The sequence below is a fragment of the Fusarium redolens genome (assembly GCF_020744475.1).
Source record: "Fusarium redolens strain MPI-CAGE-AT-0023 chromosome Unknown BKA55scaffold_34, whole genome shotgun sequence".
In the NCBI taxonomy this organism is placed as follows: Eukaryota; Fungi; Ascomycota; class Sordariomycetes; order Hypocreales; family Nectriaceae; genus Fusarium; species Fusarium redolens.
Window position 1 is genome coordinate 217,419 of NW_025763697.1, and position 18,199 is coordinate 235,617.

The following is an 18,199-nucleotide window of genomic DNA, read 5'->3' on the forward strand; positions in this document are numbered from 1 at the left end:
AAAACTATCTTAAACATACTCCAGTATTCATTTCAGCTCTTATCACCAAGCCGTGCAGGCATCAGACTAGTATCTACTATTATAATCCCATTATCATAATTTGACAATGCACTTGTGACCTTTGGGCGCAATCAAGAACCTATTCTCCATCTCCATCATTTCATCAGTCATCTCAGGGCTTAGTGTGGCACTACGGCATTCACGGAAGAATAGCGCAGCACCAAGTCGCAACTCCATCCAAGCCAAGTGTAGACCGATACAAACTCGTGATCCAGCCCCAAATGGAGATAAGGCAGTCTTTTGTGCCGCTGTCAGCGTCGATTTGTCCATGAAACGATAACCATTGAACCTTGTCGCCATGTCAGCGTGGAAATCTATAAGGAATTCGGGATGATCATACCTCTGTGCATCGTCAAAGATGTTTTCGTCGCGGTGCAGTGTAAATGCTTGAGTGCTAACAACAGTACCAGGAGGGATGTAATGACCGCAAACATCAAGGCCTTTGCCAGGCACGACACGTGGAAGAGCCCCAGGGGCTGCACCATATAGACGAAGCGTCTCTTCAATAACACTGTTGAGAAGCGGAGCACTCTTGAGTTCATCAAAGGTCAGCTCATCGCTGAGTTCTGATATCTCACGCTCCAATTCGGCTTGGAGTTGAGGTTGCTTTAGAACGGCCCAAATGAGATACGTCAAGGTCACAGCCGTAGTGTCTGATCCAGCGACGATAAGATTGCTCGCTTCTGCCTGCACGCTTGATGTCGAGAGATTCGTCTTCTCCTGACTATCGGATTCAGCAAGCATCTGGCTGAACAGATTCGCCTTGCTCAGGCCATCGCCTGCGCTCTGCATATTTCGGACAGCTATGGAGCCATGCTCAAAGACGACGCTGTCGGCATTCAGTAACTTTTTCAAGCCTTGGAAAGGCAGACACTGAAGAATTGGATAAATCCATGAGAGTTCGGCACGAAGGCCGCTCACTAGAAGCGCCGACTGAATTGCATCAATATAAGGAGTTTGCTAGAGCAGTTTAGTCTAGAGGCTGGTAGGAATTTGACAAAGATGACAGACCTTTCCCAGCTCCAGCATTCGGAATGATTCTCCAAATGAAAGATGGGCAATCACATCTGTCGCCATGAGAGTCCACCACTTGAACACATCTGCTCCGCTACTTTGAGCATCCCGCTTGATCTTACTCACTGCAAGCTCAGTCTTCTGCCTGATTTCCGATTCCCAATTCGTCAACAACGAGCTGACACTGAAAGCACGAGCAAACAATCGTCTTCGGGCAGCATGCTGATGAGGATCTCTCATAACAAAGATGCCTGGTTCTCGATTGGGAGTTATACCATCGTACCAAGCAGACTTGAGAAAGCCAGAACCAATCTTGTGGATTTTTGAGAACGCTTCCAAATCGCTGACAGCGACCTCTCCTGGCGAAACGCGCACGACTGGCCCGTAACGCTGGTGCAACGAGTGGATGTAGTGAACACGATTGCCAGCCAGGATATGCCATTTGAGGATGAGGTGGGTGAAGTGAGTATACCAGGGCCCGGGCAAGCCACGGAGAGGGGACTTGAAGGCGTTGACTAAGGCATAGAGAACTGTAGCGACGAGAAAGACCCCGGCCAACAGCGGTATACTGAGGTGACTCGCGATAAACATAGCTGAATTTGTCCACGAAAGACGTGTCTAGGTTACTGAATACCGTTTTGACGATTGGAGATGTCGACCTCTTATAACTCCGGCATTCGATGAAGATCTTCCCCGTGGGGAAAGTTAGTAGCGGGGCATCGGGATGGTGGGGGTCACTTAGCCGACGGATTTCTGCAAAAGACCGAGACGGACCCGTCAATTGCTCCGGAATACCATTATCTCGATTGGACATTATTTCTAAGTGGGTTTAATTATTCCAGAGGCACCTTCAGAGTCGTTGTGTTCTAGCTTCTGGTTGGATCAAGAGAGTAGGATAGACCTTGGTTCGAGAACCCCTATCTCCACAACCCGATGGCCCGGATCTTCAGCTCCATCCGCGTATGTTGTACGTAGGGGCCAAGCTGATGGGGAGTCCAGACTTTGAGCGAAAATGCTTGATCTTGATTGACTATCAAAATTAATTAGAGTTCGTAGTTACCTAGATTTCTCGCATACAAGACACTCTCAATCATGCCGCTCTACAGCCCAAGCCCGTGTTCACAACCAGTAACCCCAGACTCTCACTGCTTATGCAAGATCACGCTGGAAAACATGAATCCCATCCTTCTTACCAATAGCTTTGAGCTTCTTGGTATCTTTCTTGAACACCAAGTCCAAGAATCCAACCATAATCTCATTCGCCGCCTTCTCGACCTTCCTTCCACTAAGCGTCCCAAATACCTCATGAACCTGAGCTTCTAACTTAGCTGGAATGCGAAACTCAGTCAACAGTAGCGGAACATCTGTAAAGGCATAGTGACGTGTGTTCTTGATTACCATCTCCATCTTGGCAGCATCAATCTTGTCGTAGAATGCATTCCAACCAGGAACTGGATCAGACGTCATGTTTGTTCCAACCAGCACATAAGGGGTGCCCTTTAAGCCTTCTTCAACTACAGATCCATACATTGGACCGTCAAAATTGAGACCTCCAATGACACGGCGATCGCGTTGGGCTGTGACGGCGGCAGTTGATCCACCAAAAGAGTGACCATATACAGCAACTTTGTGAGGGTCGAAGGTGCCAGGGAAGTCACCGAAGACACTTTCCACGAGTGTGTGGTTGCACAGCTGCGAGATAACAAAGGATTCATCACGAGTTCGAACCTAACAGTCAAAGTTATTATTGTCCTTCCGACGCGTGGTTTAACAGGGGAGCTTACCTCGAGCTGTCGATACGTCGAGTTCATGTTATCCGGAAATTCGGCAGCAGGTGCATCAGTCCCATCAGGGAACTCAACCACAAAGGCTTCATAAGTGTGATCCACAGTGAGAATGATATATCCAAGACTTGCAAGCGACCTTGCCATGGCACCGTACACAAGCCTTGAACCTTGATAACCTGGTGAGAAAAGCGCCACGGGATATTCCTTCTCCGGCTTATGAAACCTCTTTGGCTTGACAGTTGAGATGTTGCAGACCTTCATCTCGAAATTCTTGACTATGTCGTCTGGAAGGCCAAGGGTTCCGGCCACCTTACCATAGGCCTTTGCTGTAAGGGCAGGCACATATGGTACAACTTCGTCTTTGCAGCCGTATTGGGCGTCGATGGGGAGATAGGCCGAGACCATGAGACGGCGTTTTGTATTGGGCTTGGGGGCAAATTGGTCGATACGGTTTGTATCGACTAGCTCGAAATTTTTGACGGCAACGGCATAAGGGCCTGGTGGAGAAGGGACAAGCAAGGCTTGTGAGACCTTGAGAAAGGTGAGAAGGGCGAGAAGATGCATGATGGTTACTCTATGAATTGTAGAGATTGTTGAATGCCAAGACAAGAAATGACAAACAATCGCGGCTATAACCTGAGTATTTATATCAAACAAGCTCACGATCAAGATTCCTGTGTCATTAGTGCGGCCAAAGACCGAGGTCGTTGTTACAGGGCCTTCGATCCATAAAGAGACATTTGAGCCGCGTCACAATGCTAAGCCACGACTGAAACCTGTAATTAAATTATATTGAAACCACTTATACGACTGAAAGTTATTATAAAGGGTGACAATGACGAAACGTTAAAGACCGAGCAATCTGAACAAGGCAACACCGCTGATCCCGCTCGGTCTTTAACTTTAGGGTAACATAGCGTGATCCTTATCGATAGTGAGACAGGGGGTAAAGACCGAGCTGCAAGAATTGACCAATGACTAGTCCTCCACTTGAGTAAGCTTACTTTCCCCAATCAGTACTTACCCACCGCTCACCTTGGTCTCAGCCTTTCAGCGCCACGTTTACAGGGGTGCTTCATGAGCCAAGTAGCCGTGGTGAATTTCTGTCAGGCAATTGCTCGTATTCTGTCACGGTTTTCGTACCCCATAAGCACGGCGGAACTCGTTGCGCCCTGTGGATACTGTCTTCTGACTCTGAGTGGTCTATTCAGCCTTGGCAGCAATAAAGCCATATTAAACCCAAGCGATCCAGTGAGTTTAAAGAGCTCAAATCATGACTTTGCCCAGAACGTTCCCAACAATAATCACAGGGCGTAGTAAAATTTCCAGCTCCATAAACACTTAGCATTGTTCTGGTAATAATAACGCGAAACAACAACAATCCACCAGTAGCGAGGACTGCCAAGAGCGCCTCACCGTCATGAGCCTCGGCCGGTTTTCAGCTTCGGAATTTATCGTGAATTGAACAGATACAGCCATAAGCAGAGTATAAACTGCATCTTGAATCGTGATTTTGTCACCAGAAATCTTAAACACATCTTTCTACTCTCAATTATCATGCCTCTTCCCAACGAACCCGTCAAAGTCACCGGTGGCTGCTCTTGCGGCGCCGTCCGCTATCGCATGGACGTTCCTGCATTGGAAAACCGTCCCTTAAACCCCCTCAGCCCTCCGGCATTTGGGATCAAACTTCCAGGCGCCATAACATGCCACTGCAACGATTGCCGCAGATCGACCAGTTCATTCCTTGCAGTCGGCATTCTTGACATCCCAGCTCCTATGCTCACCGTCTCCGCCATGTCACCCTCATCCGAATCAGATATTGTATCTGGTCGAATCCTGGATGTCCTTGCAGATGGCTATGACGCTGAGAAGACTGATACAGACCGTCCTCCTTACGTCCCAGCTATGGATGTTCTCCGCGCAACAGGCGACACCAAAACATGGTTACGCTTCTTCCACTCCACTAAATGCAGTTCCGATGTATCCCGCAGCTTCTGTGGGCGTTGCGGGACGCAGTTATGCTACCACTTCAAACTGGAGCCGGAATATTGCGCTGATGGAAAATTACCGGATGGATGGCGGGACTCTTTTCACCTGTATCTCGGAACTCTGGATCGCGAGTTTCTCGAGAAGGATTGGTTCAACCCTTATAGTGAAGGAAATTTTAAGTATGGAACATATTTCAGTAGATGTGTTTCTGCGACGGCCAAGGGATTGAAGGACCTGCCCAAGATGCAGGAGTTTGATGGTCAGGTTACTGAGGAGGAGTTGGCAGCTTTGAGATCTTAGTACGGCTGTCAAAGATAGGGAGATACATTCAGGTTTGATAGCTGTCAATTGTTGCCCGTACGATGAAAATTACGAGCTAGAGGATCTTTACACGCTCTCTGGATCTAATTGAGAATATTGCCAATAAACCATCTAGCTGACTGTGACACGTTACTAGCAATAGCAGGGCGAAGAAGGAAGTTAGTTGCGACTCTGGATAGTGAATAGAATTACTGAAAGACATTAAGATAGCTAGCTTTAAGGTGTCGAGTGTTACATGGAAGCCCGTTAGTTCTCCTTATGCTCAACCTCAACTATACCCGCCTTCTCCTTAGTGTCCATTCGTCCCACGTAATTATCTGTATCAACTTGCTGCAGATCTGTGACATAGCGCTTGAACTTCCATGCCGATATTCTCTTGTCAAACAGCTCATCCAGTTGCTCCAAGCTTCGGCCCTTAGTTTCCGGAATGAAAAAGTATGTAAAGACAGCCAAGATAAGGTTGCTACCAGCCCAGATGTAACAATACTTGGGACCCCAGTTGAGTGCCTCAGGGTTGATGAAGTACGGCGTACAATACGCACTCAACCATGAAACCAAGAAGCTTGTACCTTGGGAGAAGCCCACTGTCTGTGCTCGTAGTCGCTGAGAGGGAATCTCAGTCTGCAGAGCCCATAGTACAGGACCTTGGCCGATACCATACACCCAGGTGAAGATAATGCTCAACCCGACGAGAACCTTTCCAGCAGTGGGTGATCCCACGGGAGAAACGGTATAGGCAACTGCCATACCTAACATCAAACCCGAATTGAGAAGAGATGTGCCAAGGAGAAGATGTCGACGGTTGAAGAACCGCACAGCGGGGAAAGAGAGCATATTTCCCGTGAGAGCGATGGCGAGAGATACAGTCACCCACTTGAATGGGTCACCGATCCGTGCCTGAACAAAGAAAAAGACTGAGAAGCCTGCGATGAAGTAGATGCCGGTAGTAGCTTGGCCAACAGCTGTCGCAATGCTGAGAAGAGTGCGTCGCAGGTCTGTGCCTCGGAAAGCGTCAAGCAGGTGAGTAGTGGAGCGCATCTCAGTCTCTTCCAACCAAGCATTCTTCATAATCATGATATCCTCACGAATTCTTTCGTCATCGGTTATACCTCGTAGCTTTCGAATTGAAGCCTCAGCTTTATCGTCTTGACCCTTTGAGATATAATAGCGAGGGGTCTCTGGTAAGAATATCAGTCCGATGGACATGATGACTGGAACAACAAACATGACTGCAAGAGGTATCTGGTACGACAAGCGGCTGAGCATGACCTGAGTTGAGTTATCAACGACAATACCGATAAGAGCACCGATATTGATCTGTAAGACGACCAAGCCAATAGCCGCGCCTCGAAGATACGCTGGAGTCGACTCTCCGATATAGATGGCAGAAAAGGTACTGTAGAAGCCGTTCGAGAATCCAAGCATGATACGACCAAAGTATAATGCGGCGAGGTGCGTGCTTCCAATTTGAGCAGCGACTGAGATTACGCCAACAAGCGAAGCAATCCAGAGACCAACTCGAGGGCTGATGAATCGACCAAAGTTGAAGATGAGGATGCATGCTGCCAGGGCACCAAGACTGATAAGACTCTGCAGGAGGGTTTGCACTTTGGTGGTGATGTTGTAGCCGATTGGATTCGTGGGCTATTGAAAAGTTCGGTTAGTAGTCGTCCATTCCTTCAAGGACAGCGAGACCGGCTGAGGAATACACTTACATCGACGTAGCCAAAGACGATGAGGAAGCCTGGCATGGACTGGAAGCCAGAAACAGCAGCCGAATCATACCCATACTGAAACTGAGCCAAGGCAATGAAGAAGCATATGGCGATCAGTCGCTTCTCGCTCCATAAGGAATTGAGTTGACCTCTAGTTGAGGGTTGTTGTGTCTCCATTTCGATGGAGTGTTTTCAGAGAATAGGTGATGATGTTCAGATAAAAAAGAGGACTTGGCATTTATGAGATTGTCCTTGCATTGGAAGTGGAGAGGAAGGATCAGCGATATATCCTTTTATCAGTACCGCATATGTTCTGGGCCCTGTTAGGCGCGTTGCATTGCTTCCCCAGATCTTACCCCGCGATCTAGCAATCGGCGTGATAACAGCCCTTGGCTTGAGTTAGCGTTTAGAGTCGCATTCCCCAGCTTTGCAAGGCTAGTGGTAAATTTGGTGCCATCGGCGGTATGCATCCGACAGAACTCCAACAGCCGAACTGTCGAGAGCGATAATCTGCCCCCTCACTGGAGGCTGACAGCCACTCCCGATATAGCTAGTCTACAGGTATAAGACCTCCTTGAGATCCAATGGGCTTCAGAAGGTACCTCTTAGCAGACTGCTATTGTTAACTGTACATTCAGCAGGTTCCCTGTTCTTTCGAAAACCGACCTGACGCGCCGTTAGAGTAGCGAAATTACTGCCAACATGGATACCGAAAGTGTCATGAAACAGCTCAAAGCCATGGAGGCAACTATCGAAAAGCTCACAGGTAATAATCACCTTCCCAAGTCCCGTGCTTTAACTAATTTAATGTCATAACAGCTGAGGCGGATGTACGAAAACTGCAGCATATCTACGGATATTACCTTGACAAATGTCTTTACAAAGAGGTATGCATCAGGCCTCCAGCCAATGTGACCCTCGATAAGTACGCTACTGACATGACAAGGTGGTGGATCTGTTCTCAGACTCCCCAGATGCTTATGTGCAGTTCTTGAATGGCCGCTTCAGAGGCAAAGACTCAATCCGTCGGCTTTTCATCGATCGGTGGTCCAATTACTTTGTCGGTGGCCGAAACGGTCCCATCCATGGCTGGCTTCTAGACCATTTCATCGGCCAAGACGTCGTAGACTTCCAACCAGGAACAAACATCGCCAAATACCGCGGCAGAACCCTCATGAGCGCAGGTACACACAAGACCCTATCCCCAGAATATCCAGGCGGTCAACGCCAATGGTGGGAGGGCGGCGTCTACGAGAATGAGTACATCAAAGAAGACGGAGTCTGGAAGATCTTCCGTCTGCGATACCACCCATTCTGGCACGGGAGCGTTGAGCAGGGCTGGCAGAATGCTGATCGCTTTGTGCCCTTGTTTAAGGAGACTTATCCGGCGAATCAGCAGGGACCTGATGAGCTGTGGGAGGGGGCGGATTTGTGGCCTGATACTAGAGTTGTACCGTTTCATTACCCTCATCCTGTTACGGGGAAGCAGGTGGCGGAGGAGGATTTGCAGGCGCCCAAGTGGAGAGAGCCAGCGAGTAGTGCTCCGCCAGCAAGAGTCATTAATGACTGGACCGTTTGATAGACATGAGTTATGTACATGGTGGCTATAGAAACAGACAATGTTACACTCGATCGACAACCTAAGGCAATCACATGTCTCGTGCTGTGAAGAAGAGAGCAATCGAGTCCTGGTTTGACGGTCATAGCATTGGTAGAGCGTTGGTGAGAGTCCATCATCAACCAAACATTGAGCAATAGGAACATGCAACTGTGTTCCGCTTGTTTAACATGTGATTCTCGTTGTCTACCTCGTGGTCGGATCTATGAGACAGAAGATGCTTCTCGTCTCGGAGGACTTGTTGCCATTGCATTTTAGTTGCACTCGCTACAGAAGCGAGTACTTAGGGGCGTGAATGGAGCTGAACAGAGCGAGGTCTAGAAGCACATAATCCCGAGACGAAAGAGGGGGCTGGGACTCGTGGTCTCGGCTTCATGATCATCGGAGCCATAGTTCCGAACATAGAGGGTCAGCCACATCATTTCACAAGACATGGGTAGACAACGCGGGGGAGAGGAATGAGCCAATCACCAGCGTACTGATCTGGCACTGATCGGTAGAGACCCCCCGAATGATAACAAACCCTCGGTTGATGCTACACTGGCTTACCGACCACTCGCGGTATGTCCTTCCGCTCCTGAAATGGAGTTTGGTGACACGATGAGCGAGAAGAGGCTCAATAGTCATATCATATCTGGCCTCAGTACTTTGATGCAATCGAAAACAATCATCACTCTGTGACACGTCTCTATCATGAAATCAGTGTCTCTTTATGTTTGGCTGGCTCTTTGTTTAACTCTGGGATGGGTCCTTTTGACCCTTGTCAAGCTCATTCGTTCCCCTTTGACACGCGTTCCTGGACCCTTTCTTGCAAGGTTCACAAGACTATGGCTCCTCAAGCAAGTATACCTTGGGACATACCCTAAGACCAGTATCGAGCTCCACAGGAAGTATGGTTCGTAAGTTTGATTCGAGACGTCAACTCAATCTGACAGTTCGACCAGGGCCCATTGTACGCATAGCACCAAACGAGTACAGTATCGACGATCCTGCAGCAGCCAAAATAATCTACGGAAGTGGTCGAGGATTTACAAAGGTCTGTGTCACGATATTGTCAGAGGCATGACTGATTTGCTTTGCCAGTCCCCATGGTATTATGCCAGCAGCAATCCCATTAGCCCACTGCCAAACATCTTCGCCGAGCCGAATCCACATATCCATGCACAGGCCAGACGAAAGGTCGCAGCAGCTTACTCCATGACCAACTTGGTTCAACTGGAGCCTTTCATCGATAAATGCTCCGCTGTTCTGAGGGACAGATTAGAAGAGTTTGCTCGGTCTGGTGCTTCCGTGGAGGTATCTCACTGGATGCAATGCTACGCATTCGACGTAATAGGCATGATGACGGTAAGTAATGCTGCGTTGGTAGCTTACACCAAGTTGACTAACTCTGCTAGCTCGGGAAACGATTCGGTTTCTTAGACTCGGGTGAAGATATACAAGGAATCATGTCGTCCCTGAGCCAGTACTTGATCTATTGTGCCAACGTCGGGATATTTCCAGAGTGGCATAAGACTCTATTTCGCCGACGAATGAGATCAAAGACAGTATCTGGCCTGGTGCACGTCCGAGAGTTTGCCAATGCACAACTGGAAGAGAAGCGCGAGAAGGTCGAGGCAGATGACGCAGCCTATTCCAATGTTGCAGAGGACTTTATCACCAAGTTCTTACGCATGCAGGCTCAAGATCCGGTCAAGATTACTAACGCTGACATTAGTTCAGTATGTACCATGAATATTGGTGCTGGTTCTGATACAACCTCCATCAGTTTGACTTCGATAATATTCAATCTGATCAAGTACCCGAGAGTTCTCGAACAGCTCCGAGCCGAGATCAAAGAGCACGAGGCTCAAGGCACAATATCGGATCCAATCAAATTCGCCGAAGCAAATCAGCTTCCCTATCTCCAAGCAGTCATCAAAGAAGGTCTACGAATGCATCCTGCCACTGGGCTCAGTCTCGGCCGGGTCGTTCCATCAGAGGGAGCGACTTTGGCAGGACAATACTTTCCTCCAGGAGTGCGTATCTCAAGCTTGGACTTAGCTAAACAGTTGTGCTGACGATAACCAGACCGTGGTTGGGATTAATGCTTGGGTGGCACACGCTAACACCAAGGTATTCGGGCATGACGCCCATGTCTTTCGCCCCGAAAGGTGGCTAGATTACCCAGAACTGGTCAAGGAACGCGAAGCATATTTTATGACAGTAAGTGATAACTTCGACGCACCTTTCGACAGCATAGTCTAACCCTTTACTTTGACAGTTCGGTCAAGGCTCTCGCACCTGTCTGGGCAAGAACATCAGCCTGATGGAGCTTTCCAAAGCCGTCCCACAAATAGTTAGGCACTTTGACTTTGTTCCGGATACAGAGTCTGGAGAGCCCGAGTACGTGACGGAGAATGTTTGGTTTGTCAAGATTAGGGAGTTCCATTGCAAGGTCATCAGCAGAAATAGGCAGCACTGACACAGCAAGCGTGTTTGTAAATAGAGTATGCTAAGAACATCGCGCTGTCATGATGGCCCGAAAGGAAAGATAGATGAGATATCCATGAGATTATCCAGAAACCCATTGTCGATAACGATATCTGCCATGTCGAGCTCATTCAACCACGTCGTCGCTAGCTGATCAGTGTTGTGGTTCAGCGAAATCCTGTGCAGCCGTTAATATCACTGTCCAAAATTTGAGAAAATTACTACGTACCCTTCCAAAGACTCAGTTACCATTCGGGGATATCTTGACGGTTCTGAGGGTTGCAACACGATATTGGATGTATCTTCAACGCCTTCAGCAAGTCCGCATTGTTGTAACTGGAATAATGTCTCTGGGATAAGATGCTTTGGGTAGCCAGAAACACTGATAGCCAGCAAGATCCGCAGACATTGCTTGGCACGAGCTTGGTGACCGTCCATGTGATATAATCCACAAGCAGCAACAATAACTTGAAGTGCTTGCAAGGCGAAGAGATAATCGGCCATCACCAAACTGGAAGCTACTTTGTGAAGGACCATACTTTCCAGGATCTCAAACGATGATTCAGCGGCAGACACACAGGTCTTGGCAAGTGTAGCGAAGATTGGCTGCTTGACAGTCTCAACATACTCTATACCTTGTAACAGGTTGCACAGAAGGAAGGGCTTGGTGACGAGCATCATGGTGCTCCAGTATCGAAGGTGAAGAAGAGATATGGACCGTCTGTAGGATAAGGATACTGAGTTCGAGAGATGAAGGTGTGGCGGTACGTGATCTAGCCAGTCTTGCAAGGCAGTAATAGCGTCGTTGAAGTGAGTCTGTGAGAGCTTTTGTCCACCGTGGACGGGTCCGTCGTAGAGATTCTGGCGTATACTCTGTGTTATCTGAGCGAGTCGTATGCATTGTTCGAGATATCCGTTCGGCGTATGTGAGCCTGGGCTGACAACCTGGTGGCATATTAGCAAGAGCATGCGGGTCCGCGAATGCTAAGAACGTACAAATTCCGATGGTAGAGGTGGTTTCCAAGAAGTCTCATTGGCTGGACTATTCATGCTTGGTTTTCCCAGTGCAAGAGAAAGATCTTGATCAAGCAGATACAATGTCCACCAGAGACGACGTGCATGCGCTTGGCTTACTACTCCGCTCTTGGTGGAGTACTTGTCCAGATGGAGACCCAAGGAGAAAGCAATGCGAACTGCGAGACCGATGTGAAGGTATGCTGAGTTAGTGAAGCCGTTGGAATGGAAGGCCAAAGACTGGAAATAATCGCGTCAGTGATGATATCACAACTCTCAAGCAAAGGGACTTACTAGCACTATCAATGCCCTGATGCTGTCTAGATCTGCTTCATCGCAAACCCTCGTCACGAGAGACTTGGCCATTTCCAATGAGTCATGTGCCCTTTGCCCGTTGACCAAACCATTAGGCGACGGCTCGCATGAAGCACACAGGGCTATTATCCCATGAAGAGAACAAAGCCATGAAGCAGTGAGCTGTCCAGTGTCGCCAGAGTAAGTTGTCTCGAGTCGGGTATAGAATGATTCTGCGGAATAAATCCAGTACAAGCAGTGGACTTGTTCAAAGAAGCGAGCTGCACAAGCGGATAGAAGATCTTGCGATGGAAACTGGCATGGATTCCCTGGTGACGAAGCTGCGTCTGTCAAGGGAGACTTGACTGATGGCGGGCTGACTTTGAGCATTCCAGGTATTTTATCCTTGTCCTTCTCCTTATTTCTTGTCCCTGCACCCATTCTGAGCATCCATGATCTCACGGCGCTGTTGAAGCTGGCGCCTGACTCAGCTCCCATGTAACCTATACATGTTAGTTGAAGGTACGTGACGTGCGTAGGGAGGTACCTTACGATACTCTCCGTGAGCGTCTGCTAGAAGACAACCTAGGTCATGGTGGAGATTGACAATCTCTGGCAGTAATATCTCCTCTTCCTCAACTTGATCGTTTCCAACATCTTGCAGAAGAATCTCTCCTTGATCTAACGGTTCATCTCCACGGTCTGTAATAGGATTTACTGCAGATACTTCCACGAGAGACATCGTAGGTGTCGAAATATCTGTCTGCTGTAACGCAGGCTTTTTGTTTTCATCAATCAACCGTCGCAAATTCGGTATCGTTAACTCCTCATCCGGAAAGCAGTTACTGCAAAGCTCACGGAGGAGGCGGTATTCCTCTTCAGATACGAAGTAGAAGGGCTTCTGACGCCGCTTCTCCATATCCACTGAGCAGACCTCATCGATACTGCGACAGTAATCACAAGGGCCATCGGCATCTCCGCTTAACGTCAGTGTCCTTTTCTTTGAAGGATTGAAGCCTACGTACCAGGTTTGTTGCACTTGAGACTCGGTTAGTAAATACGGGGACGTGGTAGGGTCTTGAACTTTACCTTGGTCTTCCGTGACTTGCAGCGGTCGCAGCTGATTGCTGTCCGACTCACCCGCGATTTCTTTGTAACTTTGGAGCTTCTGCTCGACATTCTTTCTTGTGATGTGGTGATCTGTCCAACAAGACAAGGGAGATAGTGTCAAAGAACAGTCGCGATTCGAGTCCAACTTGGAAGAGAGGAGGTTTGCCAGGGTAGCTTGTTGTCCCCGCTACCCCGGACTCTGGATCGCCGTGTTTGCGGGGGTGACGAACTGGATTGCAATCTGCATTGGCTAACTGGTTAGGCTTAATTGAGCCACCTATCAACTGACCAGGGCTTCCCCGCACCTGTGCCTTGAGCGAGCTATTCTACCAGATGGACCTCAATTAACTAACAACGCCACAGGCAATACAGACTGTCGCTTTAGGCATGGCCAAAAACGCGGGGAAGACTGAGCTCGGCATAAAATAGCGGCAATTCCATGCCATTCACGCAGCTGTCCCTCCAACGGTCAGCAGCTGCCCTGTAAGCGCCCGAAAACCTGACTCTATCGGGTTTGGTAAAAAATGTTACTATCCAGTTATACCAATGTGCCAGATATAATATTTTATGGCTAGATACGTAAGTCGTAGATTATCTACTAATTAGATCCATTGCTACCATTGTCGCTCTTTGCGTCAGGCTCAAAGTAAGGTTGCAAGAGCTCGTACGACTGGCCAAATTGATACTCTTTCACCCATTCCCATGGCGTCTGCTTCTCAGTCTCATCCGGATCATAATGCTTCATCAAGCTCGCTAGAATAGCTCCTTCACCTTCCTCAGCAGCGACCGTGATAGCTTCCCATATGTGCTCTTGCCGGACACTGCTCGAAGAGCAGCTCGCTTCCAGGAACATCTCTACAGTAAGGAAACGGCCCTGCCTGGTAGCGATGACGAGAGGCCGCTCATCCGTCCAGCAATCCATAAAGACATCCGCGCCGTGCTGGACGAGCATTTCCATAACTGCGTGGCTGCCACTGATATCGTCTCTGCTGAAACCGTGTAGCGCAGAGAGGAGGATCCTGTCATCCACGTTGGGATCAACCCCTCGTTCGAGCAGTAGCTTGATAACATCTGCATTACCCTGCTCCGCCGCCCTGCTGATTGCAGTCAAGCCATCCGCCTCGTCCTGGACGTTGGGGTCAGCGCCCGCGTCGAGAAGGCGAGCTACAATGTCTGGGTGTCCTCCACTGGCCGCCTGCAAGATCGCCGTGAACTCGCCATTGTCCCGCGCGTTAGGGTCAGCTCCATGCTCCAGCAGTAACGCCACAGCTTCATCATGGCCCTGTTCAGACGCGACCATTAGAGGCGTCCATCCTTCCTCGTCTGCCACGTCAACTTCTGCACCATTGCCAAGCAGGAGCGACATGACCTCAACATGTCCGTCAACAGAAGAGCGAAAAAGCACTGTCTGCCCTTCATCGTCCTGCGTGTTCGGGGAAGCACCCTTTTGTATCAACCTGGAGGCTATCTCCACATGTCCGAGCTCGGCTGCGTAAAATATTGATGTCCGTCCCTTGCCATCCCGGGTATCGGCGTCGACGCCTCTTTCCAGCAGGTTGATAACAATATCCAAGCGCTCTTCCTTCACAGCTTGCAGAAGAGCCGTTTCTGGATCGAGGTCCTTGTAAGGGTTGTCTGGGTCCAAACTCAGATACGACATGGCACTCTCCAAGGGGCTGAGATCCGACTGTTCCGAAGGTTCTGTCGGTGGCATGGTGTTTTGGTAGGTTTTCTCAGCTTTGATGATCTCATCTCAATCATGGTGCGAGCAACATCTTTCTATTTGAAGTTTCTGAACCTCGAGCTGGAACCATGTCTGTATCGTGCGGATGCCTGGCTATGTGCCCCGCCCCTTCGGATATCGCCGCGCTCACGGACGTTGTGCCATGCCGTATTGGACACGTACCCGCCAGCTTAGAGGCTGATATCGCGAAAACAAGATAGAATCACCGTATTCTTTATCACTATCTCTGATCTGCCTAAAGTTTATTCTCAAGTACCCGCCAGCTGAACCCCACAAAGAAAAAACTTACTGGACCTATCACACATTAGCTCTGCAAATCCAAGACAGCCCTTCCAGCTAAACTCCCGCTTTCCATCTCCCTAAAAACTTCTGTCAAGTCGCTCAGCGGCCTTGTCTGATAATGTACTGTAATAACACCTCTCGCTGCCAAGTTCAGCACATCAATCGCATCCTGGCGATTCCCCAATATCGATCCAACTATCTTCAGCTGCTTTTGAACAATCGGCCCAGGCATTGCACTTGCAATTGCAACAGGCTTACCCCCGGGCATTCCAACACCGACTAACGTCCCACCAGGTCTCAACAGCTCTAGGCCTTGAGAGTATGCTGCATTGCTAGACGCACATACAACTACCGCATTGGCGCCGAGGTCATCAGTAATCTTCTTGACCTGGGAGACCAATTCCTCGCTGGGCGTCGCAGCATCAATGAAGATCTCAGCTCCGCTTTCCTTCGCGACATCTTCCTTGCTTGCTTGATCGATGCCAATAACGCGATAGCCGAAGGCTTTTGCTGCTATCTGCGTGACAAGATGACCCAAGCCTCCTCCAGCGCCAGAAACAACAACCCAATCGCCAGGATTGGCGTTCACTTTGCGCAACGCCGCGTAAGAGGTCAATCCTGCGCAAAGCATCGGTGCGGCTACTTCAGAGCTCACGCCGTCTGGAATAGGCGTCAGGTATCGGGCTGGTACAGTGAGGCATTGCTGGAATGTGCCCGGGTTGAACATGCCAGATACAGACTGTTTGGCACAAAGGCCATCCTCTCCAGCGATGCAGTAGACTTGGAATCATGTTAGTCAGCCATGTAAGTGAGGCAGTAATCACATACCACAACTGCCGCAGATATCCCTCAGCCATTTGACTCCGACTCGATCTCCAACCGCAAAGCCGTGTATCTCAGCTCCCACTCCAATTTGAGTAACTGTTCCAACACCTTCATGACCACCAACCTGAGCTAGAGCAACCATATCAGAAACGTACACTTGCCATCTCGGGATGAGACCTACTATCAGGAAGGGAGAAGGGCATCCCCCAGGAGTTCTTCATGATGGAAAGATCTGAGTGGCAGACACCCGAATGAGATCTCTCACTGTCAGCTCATGACCCTCACCAACAATACTGAGAGACCAACAGCTTTACCAATACCTCTCCTGCAGCTGGGCTAGGCGTCTTAATGTCTATGACCTTGGTACTGAGTTCACCAGGTTTGTTGTAAACTGCAGCCTGGTGAGACGATGGGACATTGCTGACGATTGCCATGGTAAAGTAGCGTTGAGTGCAACGGATTACAAGAGCAACAAGAGTTCAATATGATTCAAGCACGATAGTTTACTTGGATGTTTCTGTAGGCTTTATGGAGCATGATAGCAATTAGAATGATGACGTTGTCTTGCTAAATGCCACAGAGATACTGTTTAGCTTCAGTTCGGGTGTCCTTCCGACAAGACCGGAGGAGACTCTGCGAGTCGGAAGTATTGAAGCGATGACTCAAGACACCCTGGCATCCCCGCTCCGTCTCCAAGGCTTCAGTACTCCAAGGGCAGTTTGAACAGCTTAATGGAATTTATTCTCCCGACCTTGTCCTTCGCGTCAGCATCCAAGTCCACAGTCCTCCACCACTCCTGCGCTTCTTCAATATCCTCGTATGGTGTATCTGCTCAAGATATTAACTTCACTTCCCAGTCTAGTTCAGCTCCGAGCAAAATTACCTATAGAGTACATGCATCTGTCGAGCCCAATTGTCTCAATGCAGAGCTTCAAGCCAGGAGTGAAGAAATTTCCCGAGGTCGTGATGTAAACATTGTGGTTGAAGTAATAGTTGTAGTCTTCCTTTGATGGTCGAGTAGCTTTTTTGCTGGGCTTGTTGTACCAGTGGCTGGCTCTCCATAGATTCAGAGGAATGCTTTCACAAACCGTTAGCGAACTTTCTGCTCTCAGAATCGTAGTTCATACTTCTCTCCCAAATGTCCAGCTACAATCTTGGCGCCTGGAAATCTGTCAAAAACACCTTTCATGGGATGTCAGTCTCTGAATACAGTAGAATTGAGAGGTCATAACTCACCAGATGAGCAAAGCGCGTAGATATGATACGAGAGGTCAAGATGGAACTGTACCGCAGCACCTTGAAGATGAGGTCGATCTCCATACAGTGTACCAGGTTTAAGGTCCTTGATCGACACATATCTCGGATGGAAGTAAATCGGAACATCCAACTCCTCAACCTTCTTCCAAAACGGGTCATACTTGGCGGTGTCAAAATACTCTCGTCCCGATCCCCCCTCTATGCTCTGATAGTCATTTACAAGCGCTCCGAAAAAGCCCAGCTTTGTGACGGCCCTTTCAAGCTCTTGCGCTGCTTCTTCAGGGCCATGCATCGAAAGCGCTGCAAGACCACCAAATCTGTCTGGCTTTTTCGAGACTTGGCATGCCAGCCAGTCGTTGGCTTCTCTTGCGGTCTTTTCTGCAAGTCGAGAATCGGTAATACCCTGGCATCCCGGTGCAGTTAACGATAGAAGCATGTACTCAACACCCTCGGCATCCATGGTCGCGAGACGTTTATCATGGATGTCAAGCAGCTTCGCAGCATGGGCTTCGAGGGCCTTGTTACTGCTGTCGCCCGGGTTGAGAATTGAAAAGGTTTCCTCGAGTAGCCATACTGTCGCAGGGGTGATTATCGCCTCCTCAACAGCAATGGTACCTCTGCCTGTCATTGTGTTCGCTGGATTATTCTTGGTGGTTAAGTAGCTAGATGACTGGGTCGGATGGTGGATGCTGAA

At 49.0% G+C, this 18,199-nt stretch overlaps 8 protein-coding genes across 8 annotated transcripts; 3 read left to right on the plus strand and 5 right to left on the minus strand.

Moving 5' to 3' along the window:
• Positions 1 to 6: 6 nt before the first annotated feature.
• Positions 7 to 1,936, minus strand: BKA55DRAFT_681684 (cytochrome P450). Its single transcript, XM_046198266.1, has 3 exons — positions 1,072 to 1,936; positions 401 to 1,020; positions 7 to 349 (listed from the first exon to the last, which is right to left on the minus strand). The coding sequence occupies exons 1-3, from the start codon at positions 1,663 to 1,665 to the stop codon at positions 94 to 96; spliced, it is 1,470 nt and encodes a 489-aa protein (XP_046041279.1). The 5' UTR covers positions 1,666 to 1,936; the 3' UTR covers positions 7 to 93.
• Positions 1,937 to 2,223: 287 nt separating this feature from the next.
• On the minus strand, positions 2,224 to 3,425 carry BKA55DRAFT_600138 (Alpha/Beta hydrolase protein; the record flags this gene model as incomplete). The annotated part of the gene is made up of 2 exons (XM_046196484.1): positions 2,224 to 2,802; positions 2,859 to 3,425. The coding sequence occupies 2 exons, from the start codon at positions 3,423 to 3,425 to the stop codon at positions 2,224 to 2,226; spliced, it is 1,146 nt and encodes a 381-aa protein (XP_046041280.1).
• A 993-nt stretch (positions 3,426 to 4,418) lies between these two features.
• BKA55DRAFT_529952 (uncharacterized protein) lies at positions 4,419 to 5,153 on the plus strand (the record flags this gene model as incomplete). Its single annotated transcript, XM_046189110.1, has 1 exon — positions 4,419 to 5,153. The coding sequence occupies one exon, from the start codon at positions 4,419 to 4,421 to the stop codon at positions 5,151 to 5,153; it is 735 nt and encodes a 244-aa protein (XP_046041281.1).
• Positions 5,154 to 5,420: 267 nt separating this feature from the next.
• BKA55DRAFT_698283 (general substrate transporter) lies at positions 5,421 to 7,066 on the minus strand (the record flags this gene model as incomplete). Its single annotated transcript, XM_046200501.1, has 2 exons — positions 5,421 to 6,818; positions 6,890 to 7,066. 2 exons carry the CDS (start codon positions 7,064 to 7,066, stop codon positions 5,421 to 5,423), a joined length of 1,575 nt encoding a protein of 524 aa, XP_046041282.1.
• Positions 7,067 to 7,378: 312 nt separating this feature from the next.
• BKA55DRAFT_657369 (SnoaL-like domain-containing protein) lies at positions 7,379 to 8,567 on the plus strand. Its single transcript, XM_046197481.1, has 3 exons — positions 7,379 to 7,655; positions 7,709 to 7,776; positions 7,836 to 8,567. The coding sequence occupies exons 1-3, from the start codon at positions 7,592 to 7,594 to the stop codon at positions 8,466 to 8,468; spliced, it is 765 nt and encodes a 254-aa protein (XP_046041283.1). The 5' UTR covers positions 7,379 to 7,591; the 3' UTR covers positions 8,469 to 8,567.
• Positions 8,568 to 9,047: 480 nt separating this feature from the next.
• Positions 9,048 to 10,816, plus strand: BKA55DRAFT_720562 (cytochrome P450; the record flags this gene model as incomplete). Its single annotated transcript, XM_046200993.1, has 6 exons — positions 9,048 to 9,402; positions 9,443 to 9,543; positions 9,591 to 9,854; positions 9,905 to 10,525; positions 10,578 to 10,712; positions 10,745 to 10,816. The coding sequence occupies exons 1-6, from the start codon at positions 9,201 to 9,203 to the stop codon at positions 10,814 to 10,816; spliced, it is 1,395 nt and encodes a 464-aa protein (XP_046041284.1). The 5' UTR covers positions 9,048 to 9,200.
• Positions 10,817 to 11,018: 202 nt separating this feature from the next.
• On the minus strand, positions 11,019 to 14,763 carry BKA55DRAFT_600143 (uncharacterized protein; the record flags this gene model as incomplete). The annotated part of the gene is made up of 7 exons (XM_046196485.1): positions 11,019 to 11,157; positions 11,209 to 11,924; positions 11,976 to 12,233; positions 12,288 to 12,790; positions 12,840 to 13,262; positions 13,377 to 13,487; positions 14,016 to 14,763. The coding sequence occupies 7 exons, from the start codon at positions 14,761 to 14,763 to the stop codon at positions 11,019 to 11,021; spliced, it is 2,898 nt and encodes a 965-aa protein (XP_046041285.1).
• A 682-nt stretch (positions 14,764 to 15,445) lies between these two features.
• On the minus strand, positions 15,446 to 18,133 carry BKA55DRAFT_600144 (uncharacterized protein; the record flags this gene model as incomplete). Its single annotated transcript, XM_046196486.1, has 8 exons — positions 15,446 to 16,203; positions 16,252 to 16,377; positions 16,430 to 16,506; positions 16,555 to 16,646; positions 17,000 to 17,076; positions 17,132 to 17,325; positions 17,376 to 17,430; positions 17,485 to 18,133. 8 exons carry the CDS (start codon positions 18,131 to 18,133, stop codon positions 15,446 to 15,448), a joined length of 2,028 nt encoding a protein of 675 aa, XP_046041286.1.
• Between the last annotated feature and the right edge of the window lie 66 nt (positions 18,134 to 18,199).